Genomic DNA, 12,723 nt, shown 5'->3' on the forward strand with positions numbered 1-12,723 from the left:
TTTGGCACAAGGGCCTCCTGGGCCATATTGTGCCTTTTCATTATTAGCTTATGACTGAGTTATTAATATAATGGTTATGAGAGGCGATTATATATATTTATGCTTTTCAAGTATCTAAACAGTGCTTCAAAATTTGGATTGTTGCCAAGTATGTGTGGTAAAGTTAAAGGTTTATGCAGATTTTATAGTGAATAAAATCTGGATTTCCACTTACTTGAGTATTTAAGGCATTCTATTAGAATATGTTTCATTGTTTGATGAGTCTGACAGAAGGGACACTGAGGTGGGGTTTCTCCCATAAGGAAGAACAAATGAGTTATATAATAGTGAACATACGGAGTCTTGCAATATTACTTCTCATCTGTCTTTCCTGAAACTAGAAGCCCACAACTGAGGTTCTTTTTTAAGCTGAAATAATTTATTATATGTTTGTGTTTGCCACAGATCAGTCCATTGAAGTCTACATGCTGTTTTAACAATGGATTTGTAATCAGTGTATGGTAGAATAATCCACTGTTAGGAGGTTTAGCAGCACAATCTGCACTTTCATTACCTGGGATGCCGACATGCCCTGGGATCCAGCAGAAGGTGACCAACTGGTTGGATGTTTGATATTGGCATAATTGAGACCGTATCTGTTTCAGAATGGGATGTTGGGAAGAAGTAGTAAATTGAATGGCAGTGACGGCACTTAAGGAGTCATTAAGCATTAGTAGAGGCATATGATGCAAGAAAGCGAGCTTATGCAGCATCAGCCAAAAAAAAAAAAAAACCCCCACTTCCATTTCACCCCTCCATTCGTTCGAAATACCTGTCTAGCTGAGCCTGAAATTTATTTAGGCTATCAATTTCCACAAGGGATGGCAGTCTGTTCCACCAACCAACTACCCGCTGGCTAAAGGCAAATTTACGCACATCTATCCTACATCTGTCTTTCCTCAATCTAAACTTAGGCCCTTTCAGGTGATCATTCTGAGCAAGAAGAAGAATCCCATTGGCATTGAGCATGCTCAAACCATTCAAGGCTTTATACACCTCTATCAGATCACCTCGCTGGTGCCTAGTCTCCAGACTTTTTTTTTTTTGTAATTTGCAAAACTTAAGCTTTTCTTCATAAGAGCAACAATTTGTTTGAGTTGGTGTATATAAGAGCTTGCTTGAATTGCTGCTTGGTTATATTGTCAAGAGCTAGTTTTATTGCATATAATTCTGCGGTTTAGATACTGCATTCTGTAGGAAGAGACACAACTATTGAAAAAGTAGAAGAAATTGCTGAAGCACCTACAGCTTCATCTGTTTTGGAGCCATCTGTATAAATATGAAATTTCTCTGCATTTTCTAAGGCATGGGCTTCATGCAGCTGCTGGAAGTTCTTGTTTGGCAGGTAGCCTTTTCTCCATCTCAGAAAGAAATTAATGCAGAGCGGTGAGTATCGAATCCAGGGATGCTCGGGAGGAGCAACGTCTTCAAGAATTTTTTTCAGCCTGGACTGTACTTGTTAACAGGAGAGATTGCTTCTACAGGGATGGGATACACTTAAATAGAAAGGGTGCAAGAATATTTGCTGATGCTATCGAGGCAGTGTTAGGTGGGTCGGAAAACTGGTAGCTTGGGGGGGGAAACAAAGACCAATAGATTGACAGTAGCCACTGGCAGAGGTAAAAGAGATTCTTGCACTGCTTCTATTAGAATGAGCAGAAGCCTGAAAAACAAGATGCATGGTATTTCAGAGACTGCTGGGAGCCATTGCGGTACAAGTAAACACATGGGTTGTGTTAGGGTAGCTAAGAATAGAAACACGTGCAGGTATACTTGCGTGTACACCAATGCTAGGAGTTTAGTAAATAAATTTGATGAATTTGAGGTATTGCTTAAAACATCAAAGGCAGATATTGTTGGGATATCAGAGACGTGGTGTCACACAGATATAAGGGATGCAGAACTGCAATTTGGGGAGTACAACGTCTACAGAAAGGATAGACAGGATAGGAAGGGGGGAGGGGTTATGCTATTAGTTAAGAAACACATAAAAACCAAGGAAGTGAAGCCAGTCAACATCGCTGGACAGTGCAGTGTGGAGTCAGTTTTGTGTGACATAAACATTGGGAGATCAAAATTGAGAGCAGGAGTGTGCTATAGGCCTAATGACTCTAATGAGTATAATAAGGAACTGTACAGGGAAATAGAGTGGGCCAGTAAATCAGAGTGTCTTATAATGGGAGATTTTAATTTCCCAGATATTGACTGGAATTTGGGGGCTGGTTACTCACACACTAGCAGGGCTTTTGTGGATTTATTGGATGATTGTTTTCTACATCAGCATGTTCGGGAGGCAACTAGAGGGAGTAATACTCTTGATTTGATTATCAGCAGTGATTCTTCATGCATTAAGAATCTGCAGATAAATGAACCACTAGGTGGCAGTGATCACAGTGTGCTGAAGTGGGATTTACTCAAAGAGGTAACTACCATTAGGGGTAAAGGGAAGGGTTATTGCTTCCGTAAAGGCGACTACGATGGACTGAGACAGTATTTAAATTCTATACAGTGGGACCAACTGATGATGTTACCAACAGCAAATTCAAAATGGGAAGCATTCAAAGAACTTATCTTGGAAGCTACCAGGCTTTACATCCAAGTAAGAAATATTGTTCAAGGTTTAGGCCAAAATGGATGTCAGATGAACTAATGAGGCATATGGCAGAGAAGAAAAATGCATGGGATATATACAAATTAACACATGACACAGAAGCCTATGATAGATACAAGTTGATATGCAACCAAGTTACAAAGGAGGTTAGGCAGGCGAAGGCAGATTACGAGAAATCCTTGGCAAGGGATGCAAAGAAAAACAGCAAAGAGTTCTTTACTTATGTAAACTCTAGAAGGAAGGGGATGAATCAGATTGGTCCACTTGATATTGATGGGTCAAGTGTTGATGATCCTGCTCAGGTAGCTAACAAACTAAATGAATATTTTGCATCGACATTCACACATGAGGAGTTATTCAGCGATGGGAATGCCAGAGGTGTATTCAACTCTAGCAGTAAGCTACAGAATCTTGAAATAACTGGGAGTAAAGTGGAAGAGAAACTGTTGAAGATAAACACAAGAAAGGCACCCGGGGTGGATGGGATCTATCCAGTTATATTAAAGGAGGCAGCAAAGGAAGTAAGCAAACCCTTAGCCATAATTACGACAGCTTCCTTGGACTCAGGGGAGGTACCCATAGACTGGAAATGTGCAAATGTGACCCCAATTCACAAAGGAGGATCAAAGGCTGACACAAGTAATTATAGACCTGTGAGATTAACTTCTGTTCGAGGAAAATTAATGGAGGCACTGGTTAAAGAAGCACTGCAGGATCATTTAGACAAGACTTCAGTTATAGCTCAGACACAGCATGGTTTTGTTAAGGGGAAGTCTTGCCTGACCAACTTGATTGGGTACTATGATGCAGTCACAAAAGAACTGGATGCAGGGAAGAACTTTGATATTATATACTTGGATCTTAGAAAGGCTTTTGATACTGTTGCACATGGAAGACTGCTACACAAATTGGAGCAGTGTGACATTGGAGGCAAATTGCTGCTATGGATAAAGGGGTGGTTGAGGGGGAGAAGACAGAGAGTGGTAATCAATGGACACTGCTCATCGTGGACTGATGTTATTAGTGGAGTCCCTCAGGGCTCAGTGTTGGGTCCATTATTGTTTTCTGTATTTATAAATGATATTGATGATGGTATATCGGGCTTAATGTCCAAGTTTGCAGACGATACAAAGGTTGGCAGGGTTGTCAAGGACACTACTGACACTATGCTGCTGCAACAGGATCTGGAAAGGTTGAGCAGATGGGCTGACAGGTGGCAAATGAAGTTTAACGTTTAACATTGACAAATGTAAAGTACTACACATGGGAAACAGCAACCCCAGAGCAACGTATCAACTCTGTGGTACTACACTGACAGTGGTAGAGAATGAAAGGGACTTGAGGGTGGTTGTGCAGGCAGATATGAAGTTCTCTGAGCAGTGCAGACGGGCTGTAAGAGTAGCTCATGGAGTATTGTCAATGATATACAGGAATTTTTCCAGCAGGGATAAAGAGGTGATTATTCCATTGTATAAGGCGATGGTCAGGCCACACCTGGAGTACTGTATACAGGTCTGGAAGCCTCATTTCAAGAAGGATGTAGAGCTGCTGGAACGAGTACAGAGAAGGGCAACAAGATTAGTGAATGGAACAAAGGGGTGCTCTTACAAAGAAAGGCTTAAGTTTTGCAAATTACAATGTCTGGAGACTAGGCACCAGCGAGGTGATCTGATAGAGGTGTATAAAGCCTTGAATGGTTTAAGCATGCTCAATGCTGATGGGATTCTTCCTCTAGCTCAGAAAAATCACCTGAGAGGGCATAAATTCAAATTGAGGAAAGACAGATGTAGGATAGACGTGCGGAAATTTGCCTTTAGCCAGTGGGTGGTTGGTTGGTGGAACAGACTTCCATCCCTTGTGGTGGAGGTTGATAGCCTAAATAAGTTTAAGGCTCAGCTGGACAGGTATTTTGAACGAACAGAGGGGTGAAGTGGAAGTGGGTTTTTTTTTTTTTTTTTGGCTGATGCTGCATAAGCTTGGTTTCTTGCACAAATGCCTCTACTAATGCTAATATGCTGGAGGTTAATATTCCAATTAAGCATCAGTTCTTGCAATCTAATACACGCAGGGCAGTTTTCATTAGGTTTGTTACGGTATAGCATTACATACTGATGGTCAAACAGGTATTACCAGCAAGGATTAGATGGAATACTTTTAATTTTTGAAGAATAACTACATAGTAAGGATTTTCATCTGAGGTGCAATGGGGGTTCATTTGCATCAATATACAGGCTGTGGACTGGAGACATTCTGAAAGCACCTGTGGCTATCCTTAGGGCACTATGTTGAACAGTATTCAGAAGCAACAAAGAACTGTTTCTAGTAGTCATAGACAGGTGACCATAATTTAAGCAGGACCGGATTAAGGTTTTATGAAGATGTGAGAGTGAATGTCTATCAGCACTCCAAGAGTTAGAGGAGACAGCTCTTAAGATGTTTATTTTCTTTAGACAGACCATTCTAAGATAGGCTAAGTTTACTATCTAGATATAAACCCATTACACGAAAATTGTTGGTAAGTGGAATCAGATTGTTCTTTAAATATATTTCAGGATGTGGATGTCATTTTCAAATTTTACAGAAATGAATTGCAGTAGATTTTTTTTTTGCTAATGAATAGCCATTCCGTTGCGCCCAAAATTTTATTCTGGCTATGGATAGTTGAAGTAGCCTTTCAATAGCATTCATAGTTTGTGACTGACAAGAGATAATGAGGTGATCGGCGAACATGTATGATTCAACCGTTTTTGGTATGTCTTGTGCCATATTTGTAATTCTTATTGTGAATAGTGTTGCACTGAGGATGGAGCCCTGCAGCACACCCTCCTCTTGTTCAAATGATTTGGATACACTGTTCCTATATCTGACCTGAAACATTCTGTAGTGTAGGAAGTTTTGTATAAATTGGGGTAACTGCCTCCTCAGTCCAAAGGAACGAAGGTCCTGGAGGACACCATATCGCCAAGTGGTATCAAAGGGTTTCTCAATATCGAGATTGACCATAACTAGATGTTGTCTCCTGATGAAAGCATTTCGGATGTTTACTTCTGCTTTAATCATCACATCTAGGGTTGAATGGTTTTTTCCGAAATCCATACTGGTTTCGGTATAGCAGATTGTTTGTTTCCAGAAACCACGTTAGCCACCTGTGAACCATTTTTTCTAAGACTTTGCCTAAACAGCTAGTCAGTGATCATCATCATCATTAGCCATTTTCAATCCACTGCAGGATGAAGGCCACTCCAGTTCCTTCTGTTTTGTGCAATGGCCATCCATTTACTACCCACAAACTAATGAATTTCATCTGTCCATCTCCGTTGTCTTCTTCCAGGTTTTCTGTTACCTCCTCTTGGGTATCATACTGTTATTTTCTTAGTCCATCTGTCATCATGTCTTCGAGCTATGTGTCCTGCCCAAGACCATTTTAGTTCTTTAGTTTTGATAAGAATGTCCTTTACTTGAGTTTTCTGCCTAGTCCATGTGTTTCTCTTCTTATCTAACCGTCTGATTCCCAATATAGTTTGTTCCATTCTTCGCTGTCTAGTTCTCAGCTTCTCTTCCATTCTTTTGGTGAGTGCCCAAGTTTCACTTCCATAAGTCATGGTGGGGAGTATACATTGGTTCATTATTTTACGTTTCAGACAAACTGGGTTATTGCTCTTCAGTATGTGACTATATTACTTGAATGCTATCCAGCCAAAATTTATTCTTCTCTTGATTTCCAGCCATTTATCATTATTACAGCTAATGACTTGTCCCAGATAAGTATATGACTCCACCTTTTCAATTACTGCTCCTTCAATCATTATATCCCTTTCTGTGCCATAATTGTTCATCATTACTTTTATTTTGGCCATATTCATCTTTAGTCCAAAATCCTTACTAACCCCGCATAACTGATTAAGATTTTCCTCTAATTCTTTGGGATCGTGGCTTATGACCACAATGTCATCTGCAAACCGTAAATGGTTTAGGTACTCTCCATTCACATTGGCTCCTTTCTGCAACCAATCTAATCTTCTGAAAGCTTCCTCAATGGCAGCAGTAAACAACTTCGGAGATATTGTGTCTCCTTGTTGAACAACTTTCTCAATTTTAAATTTATTACTGTCTTTGTCTAGTCTAATAAAGGAGGTAGCATTCTCATATATTTTCTTCAAAATCATAATATATGGGGTATCTATGCCTTGTCTTTCCAGTGACTGAAACATTGCCTTATGCTGTATGGAGTCAAATGCCTTTTCATAATCCACAAATGCCAGGCATAATGGTGTTTTATATTCATTTGCCTTCTCCATTAGCTGTGAAATTACATGAAGGTGATCCATAGTTGAGAATCCTGTCCTAAAGCCAGCTTGCTCTTTCGGTTGATTTTCATCAAGTATTCTTTCTAATCTGTTAGTAATGACCCTTGTGAACAACTTGTAGATGTGGGATAACAAGCTAATTGGTCTATAATTTCCAATTTCTGATTTATCTCCTTTCTTATGCAGCAAAACTATGATTGCATTATTCCACTGCTTAGGCATCACACCTTTTCTAATGCATTTTGTGAAGAGTTTTGCCATTTTTGTGTCATGTCTCTTCATCCCAATTTTAACAACTCTGCAGTAACTTCAACTTCCTCAAGGGCTTTCTGATTCTTCATTTTCTTCTATGCATGTTCTACTTCATCAGGAAGGATATCAGGTATGTTGTATGTGTTACTAATTTGCGATCCATCTTCCCCACTGCTGGCATCATTCCCTCGCTCCTTGTATAACTCTTTATAGTAGTCTTCTGCTATTTGAATTATGCCTTCTCTGATAATCATAAGTACACCATCGCTATTCTTCAGTTTCAGTATCATTTGTCTTTCTGTATTACTGCTCATGACTGCTGATTTAAATTTATATGCAGTATTTGCATTAGTCAATGTTAAACTTCAGTTGCCACTTCTCAGCCCATCTGCCCAAAATTTCTAGATCCTGTTGCATTAGCACTGCCATTACTGTCATTAACAACCCGTCCAACCTTTGTATCATCTGCAAACTTCAACACTAAGCCTGATATACCTTCATCAGAATCATTGATAAATATACAAAACAACAGTGGACCCAACACTGAACCCTGGGCAACTCCACTAATAACATTAGTCGACGAAGAGCAGCACCCATTGATTACCACCCTCAGTCTTCTCCCACTCAACCATCCATTTATCCATTGTAGCAACTATTACCCTTAATACCATTCTGCTCCAATTTATACAATAGTCTTCCATGCGCAACAGTGTCAAAAGCTTTCCTGAAATCCAAGTACATGATATCAAAATTATTTTTTGCATCCAGTTCCTTTTGTAACCACATCATAATATCCTACCAAATTTGTCAGACAAGACTTTCCCTTAACAAACTCATGCAGTGTCTGAATTATTGCTGCAGTCTTGTCTAGACGATCCTGCAATGCATCTTTAACCAGTGACTCCACTATTTTACCCAGAACAGAAGTTAAACTAACTGGTCTGTAATTACTCGTGTCACACTTCGATCCCCCTTTGTGAATTGGGGACCTCCCAAGTCCAAGGATGCTCTCATAATTATGGCTAAGGGTTTGCTTAGTTCCTTTGCCACCTCCTTTAATATAAGTGGATAAATCCCATCCACCCCAGGTGACTTTCTTATGTTTAACTTCAACAATTTCTCCTCCACTTTGCTCTCAGTTATTACAAAATCATTAAGCAACCTGCGACAATTTGATTACCTTCTGGCATTTTAAAACCTTAATAACTCCTCATATGTGAATGTAGAGGCGAAATACTCATTCAGTTTGTTTCCTATCTGAGCAGGATCATCATCAGTCGAACCATCAATATCAAGTGGACCAATCAGATTCATCCCCTTCTTTTTAGAGTTTAAATAAGTAAAGAAATTCTTGCTGTTTTTCTTAGCATCCTTTGCCAAAGATTTCTCGTAATCTGCCATCGCCTGCCTAACCTCCTTTGTGACCTGATTACAGACTAGCTTATATCTGCCATAGGCTTCTGTGTCACCTGATAATTTATATGGATCCCATGCATTTTTCTTCTTTGTCACGAGTCTCATTAGTTCATTTGACAATCATTTGGGCCTAAACCTTGAACAATATTTCTTAATAGATATGAAACTTTTAGTAGCTTGCACGATTAATTCCTTGAATGCTTCCCACTTAGAATTTGCTGTAGGTAACATCATCAGTTGATCCCACTGTACAGAATTTAAAAACTGTCTGAGACCACTGTAGTCACCTTTACAGAAGCAAAAACCCTTTCCTTTACCCCTGATGGTAATTATATCTTTAAGTAACCCTTTCCTTTACCCCTGATGGTAATTATATCTTTAAGTAACCCTTTCCTTTACCCCTGATGGTAATTATATCTTTATATCTACATTGGGTTTGGCCATGAATGGGTGGCATGGGCCATATATCACCAGTGGATCGAGACTAGGGCTTACAATACAGAGATTCTGGTATCCCGAATACCAGGATCCCGGTTGTTTTATTTAGGATTTGAAATCCCAGTATTTCGGTACTAATTTAAAAAAAATAATTGTTTGATTTATTCAAATAAAGATTATAAAATCGATAACGATAAATTATTAATATCACTGAATTTGTAACAGAGTGATTGTTATACACAATACAAATGCAATGGAAACCTGAAAATGTCATGAAACTGTAAGACATAAAATCTTACAAGCCAGCGGGTGGTTGGTAGGTGGAACAGACTTCCATCCCTTGTCGTGAAAGTTGATAGCCTAAATAAGTTTAAGGCTCAGCGGGACAGGTATTTCGAACGAACAGAGGGGTGAAGTGGAAGTGGTTATTTTTTATTTATTTATGTTACTTTTTTTTTTTTTTTTTTTGCTGATGCTGCATAAGCTTGCTTTCTTGCATCAAATGCCTCTACTAATGCTAAATCCCACATTAATACACTGTGATCACTGCCACCTAGTGGTTCCTTTATCTGTGAATTCTTTATACACGAATGATCACTGCTGATAACCAGATCAAGAGTATTACCCTCTCTGGTTGCCTCTCGAACATGCTGCTGCAGAAAACAATCATTCAATAAATCTACAAAAGTCTTACTAGTGTGCGAGTGACCAACCCACAAGTTCCAGTCAATATCTGGGAAGTTAAAATCCCCCATTTATAAGACATTCTGATTTACTAGCCCACTCAATTTCTCTGTACAATTGTTCATTGTACTCATTCCAGTCATTAGGCCTATAACACACTCCTACTCTTATTTTTGCTTTCGCAGTGCTTACGTCACACGAAACAGATTGAACAGTGTACAGTTCATCTATATCAAATGGATGCACTTCTTTTGATTTTATGTTTTTCTTAATAGATGTGTGAAAGTTTTCCCTTCAATCAATGGATAGTTGATTGTACAAACAAACTTCCATCTATTGATGTGAAAGTAGGTAGTTTGAATAAATTCAAGGAAGAACCAAACAAAATGCTGAAGGGGGTGGGTGCGGAAGGTTTTCATTTGCTGATGCTATGCAAGTTTGCTTTCTTTCATCATTTGCCACCACTAATACTAATAAGAATATTTCCCATTCATCATTATTTAAAATATAAGACAATTTTAATTAAGAATAATTTTATCTATTAGTCAACAAAGTGTTCTTACCCAACTGTTTCATATTTGGATTGAAATCCACACAAGTAACAGATTCCTTGTGACCTCTGAAATGCCGCTCAAGGGTTGGATCATCCTGAAAAATTCACATTAGAATTAACACAAGAATTACATTTGTTTATAGTAGTTTATATAAATGAATGGCTACTTTAAATACAGCAATTGCAAGTATCACCCCTTTCAACACTCAGAATAGTATCAAGTCATCCAGGAATGGACAACAGGAGGAGAAACATTTTAATGCATAAGCTGATCACCTTTCACAGTCGACTCAGATTGAAGAGTGGTTATCTTTGTTAAAAACAGCTTATCCTACAGGTTCCCAATATCTCCGAGGTCCAATGACTTAGGCAGGTATATAAAATATAGTACAGTAGCCAGCATGTTGCTGGTGCAATCTATGCTCTGTGACATGATGCACTATTCTGCTGGCAGTTACCATTATAATGTGGATAAACTGCAAACATGAAGGAGTGCACCTGGTCAACGTATGCCACTAAAAGATAGTCATACCTCCAAGCATTAGCCTGTAGTTTTAGCACTTAATATGATGGGTCCATCAAATCATGCTGGTCATCATGCCTCAATTCTATCATCAGCAGAGAACTGGAATTATTCTTTGCTGATGGCAGAGAAAAATTCCAGTTGTTATCTGCAATCTGCCATTTCAGAACAGAAAAATGCTGCCAGGCATTTTTCTGCTCTCTAATGTTCAGTGTTGGTGTTCATGTGCCCAATACACTCGTTACCTGATAAGAGCACCACCTAATACCCAGGTTCTAAACTTTTTTTTATCCGTGACCCATTTCTATAAGACAAAATTGTTAATGACCCCAGATTCTTTGTCGCAACCCCCGGAAGGATTGCAACCTACAGTTTAAGAACCCCTGTGCTTGCTAATATACAACCAGGAGAAGACAGAGAGTGGTAATTAGCATTAGCATTAGTAGAGGCATATGATGCAAGAAAGCAAGCTTATTCAGCATCAGCCAAAAAAAAAAAAAAAAACCCTCTCCCATTTCACCCCTCCGTTCGTTCGAAATACCTGTCCAGTTGAGCTTTAAATTTGTTTAGGCTATCAACTTCAACAACAAGTGATGGAAGTCGGTTCCACCAACCAACCACCCGCTGGCCAAAGGCAAATTTCCGCACATCTATCCGACATCCGTCCTTCCTCAATTTGAATTTATGCCCTCTGAGGTGATTATTCTGAGAAAGATGAAGAATCCCATTGGCATTGAGCATGCTCAAACCATTCAAAGCCTTATACACCTCTATCAGATCACCTCGCCGGTGCCTAGTCTCCAGACTCTGTAATTTGCAAAACTTAAGCCTTTCTTCGTAAGAGCAACCCTTTGTTCCATTTACTAATCTTGTTGCCCTTCTCTGTACCCGTTCCAGCAGCTCTACATCCTTCTTGAAATGAGGCCTCCAGACCTGTATACAGTACTCAAGATGTGGCCTACCCATTGCCTTATACAAGGGAATAATCACCTCCTTATCCCTGCTAGAAAAATTCCTGTATATCATTGACAAGACACCATGAGCTACTATTGCAGCTCGTCTGCACTGCTCAGAGAACTTCATATCTGCCTGCACAATTACCCACACGTCCTTTTCATTCTCTACCACTGTCAGTGTAGTACCACAGAGTTGATACATAGCTCTGGGGTTGCTGTTTCCCATATGTAGTACTTTACATTTGTCAATGTTAAACTTCATTTGCCACCTCTCAGCCCACCTGTTCAACCTTTCCAGATCCTGTTGCAGAAGCATAGCGTCAGTAGTGTCCTTAACGACCCTGCCAACCTTTGTATCATCTGCAAACTTAGACATTAAACTTGATATCCCATCGTCAATATCATTCATAAACACCGAAAACAACAATGGACTCCACACTGAACCTTGAGGAACTCCACTAATAACATTAGTCCACGTTGAGCAGTGTCCATTGATTACCACTCTCTGTCTTCTGCCACTCAACCATCCCCTTATCCATAGCAGCAATTTGCCTCCAATGCCACACTGCTCCAATCTGTGCAGCAGTCTTCCATGAGCAACAGTATCAAAAGCCTTTCTAAGATCCAAATATATAATATCAAAGTTATTCCCTGCATCCAGTTCTTTTGTGACTACATCATAGTATCCAATCAAATTGGTCAGGCAAGACCTGCCCTTAACAAAACCATGCTGCGTCTGAGCTATAACTGAATTCTTGTCTAGATGATCCTGCAGTGCTTCTTTAACCAGTGCCTCCATTAATTTACCTGGAACAGAAGTTAAACTAACAGGTCTATAATTACTTGTGTCAGCCTTTGATCCTCCTTTGTGAATTGGGGTTACATTTGCACATCTCCAGTCTATGGGTACCTCCCCTGAGTCCACAGAAGCTCTCATAATTATG

General features: G+C 39.5%; 1 protein-coding gene across 2 annotated transcripts in view; it reads right to left on the reverse strand.

The window, feature by feature from the left end:
• Window positions 1-12,723, reverse strand: part of LOC150078577 (uncharacterized) — a 394,647-nt gene that overhangs the window by 373,301 nt on the left and 8,623 nt on the right. Inside the window, exon 2 of one of the 2 annotated variants that reach the window (XM_090385383.1) lies at window positions 10,311-10,395. In XM_090385383.1, the coding sequence (XP_090241509.1) occupies window positions 10,311-10,395 (85 nt within the window). Of the gene's footprint in view, window positions 1-10,310; window positions 10,396-12,723 lie in introns of those variants that run through there. The other variant, XM_090385384.1, reaches the window with a different exon arrangement.

The sequence above is a fragment of the Mastigoproctus giganteus genome, chromosome 11 (assembly GCF_048544385.1).
Source record: "Mastigoproctus giganteus isolate SK-2022 chromosome 11, ASM4854438v1, whole genome shotgun sequence".
NCBI lineage: Eukaryota > Metazoa > Arthropoda > Arachnida > Uropygi > Thelyphonidae > Mastigoproctus > Mastigoproctus giganteus.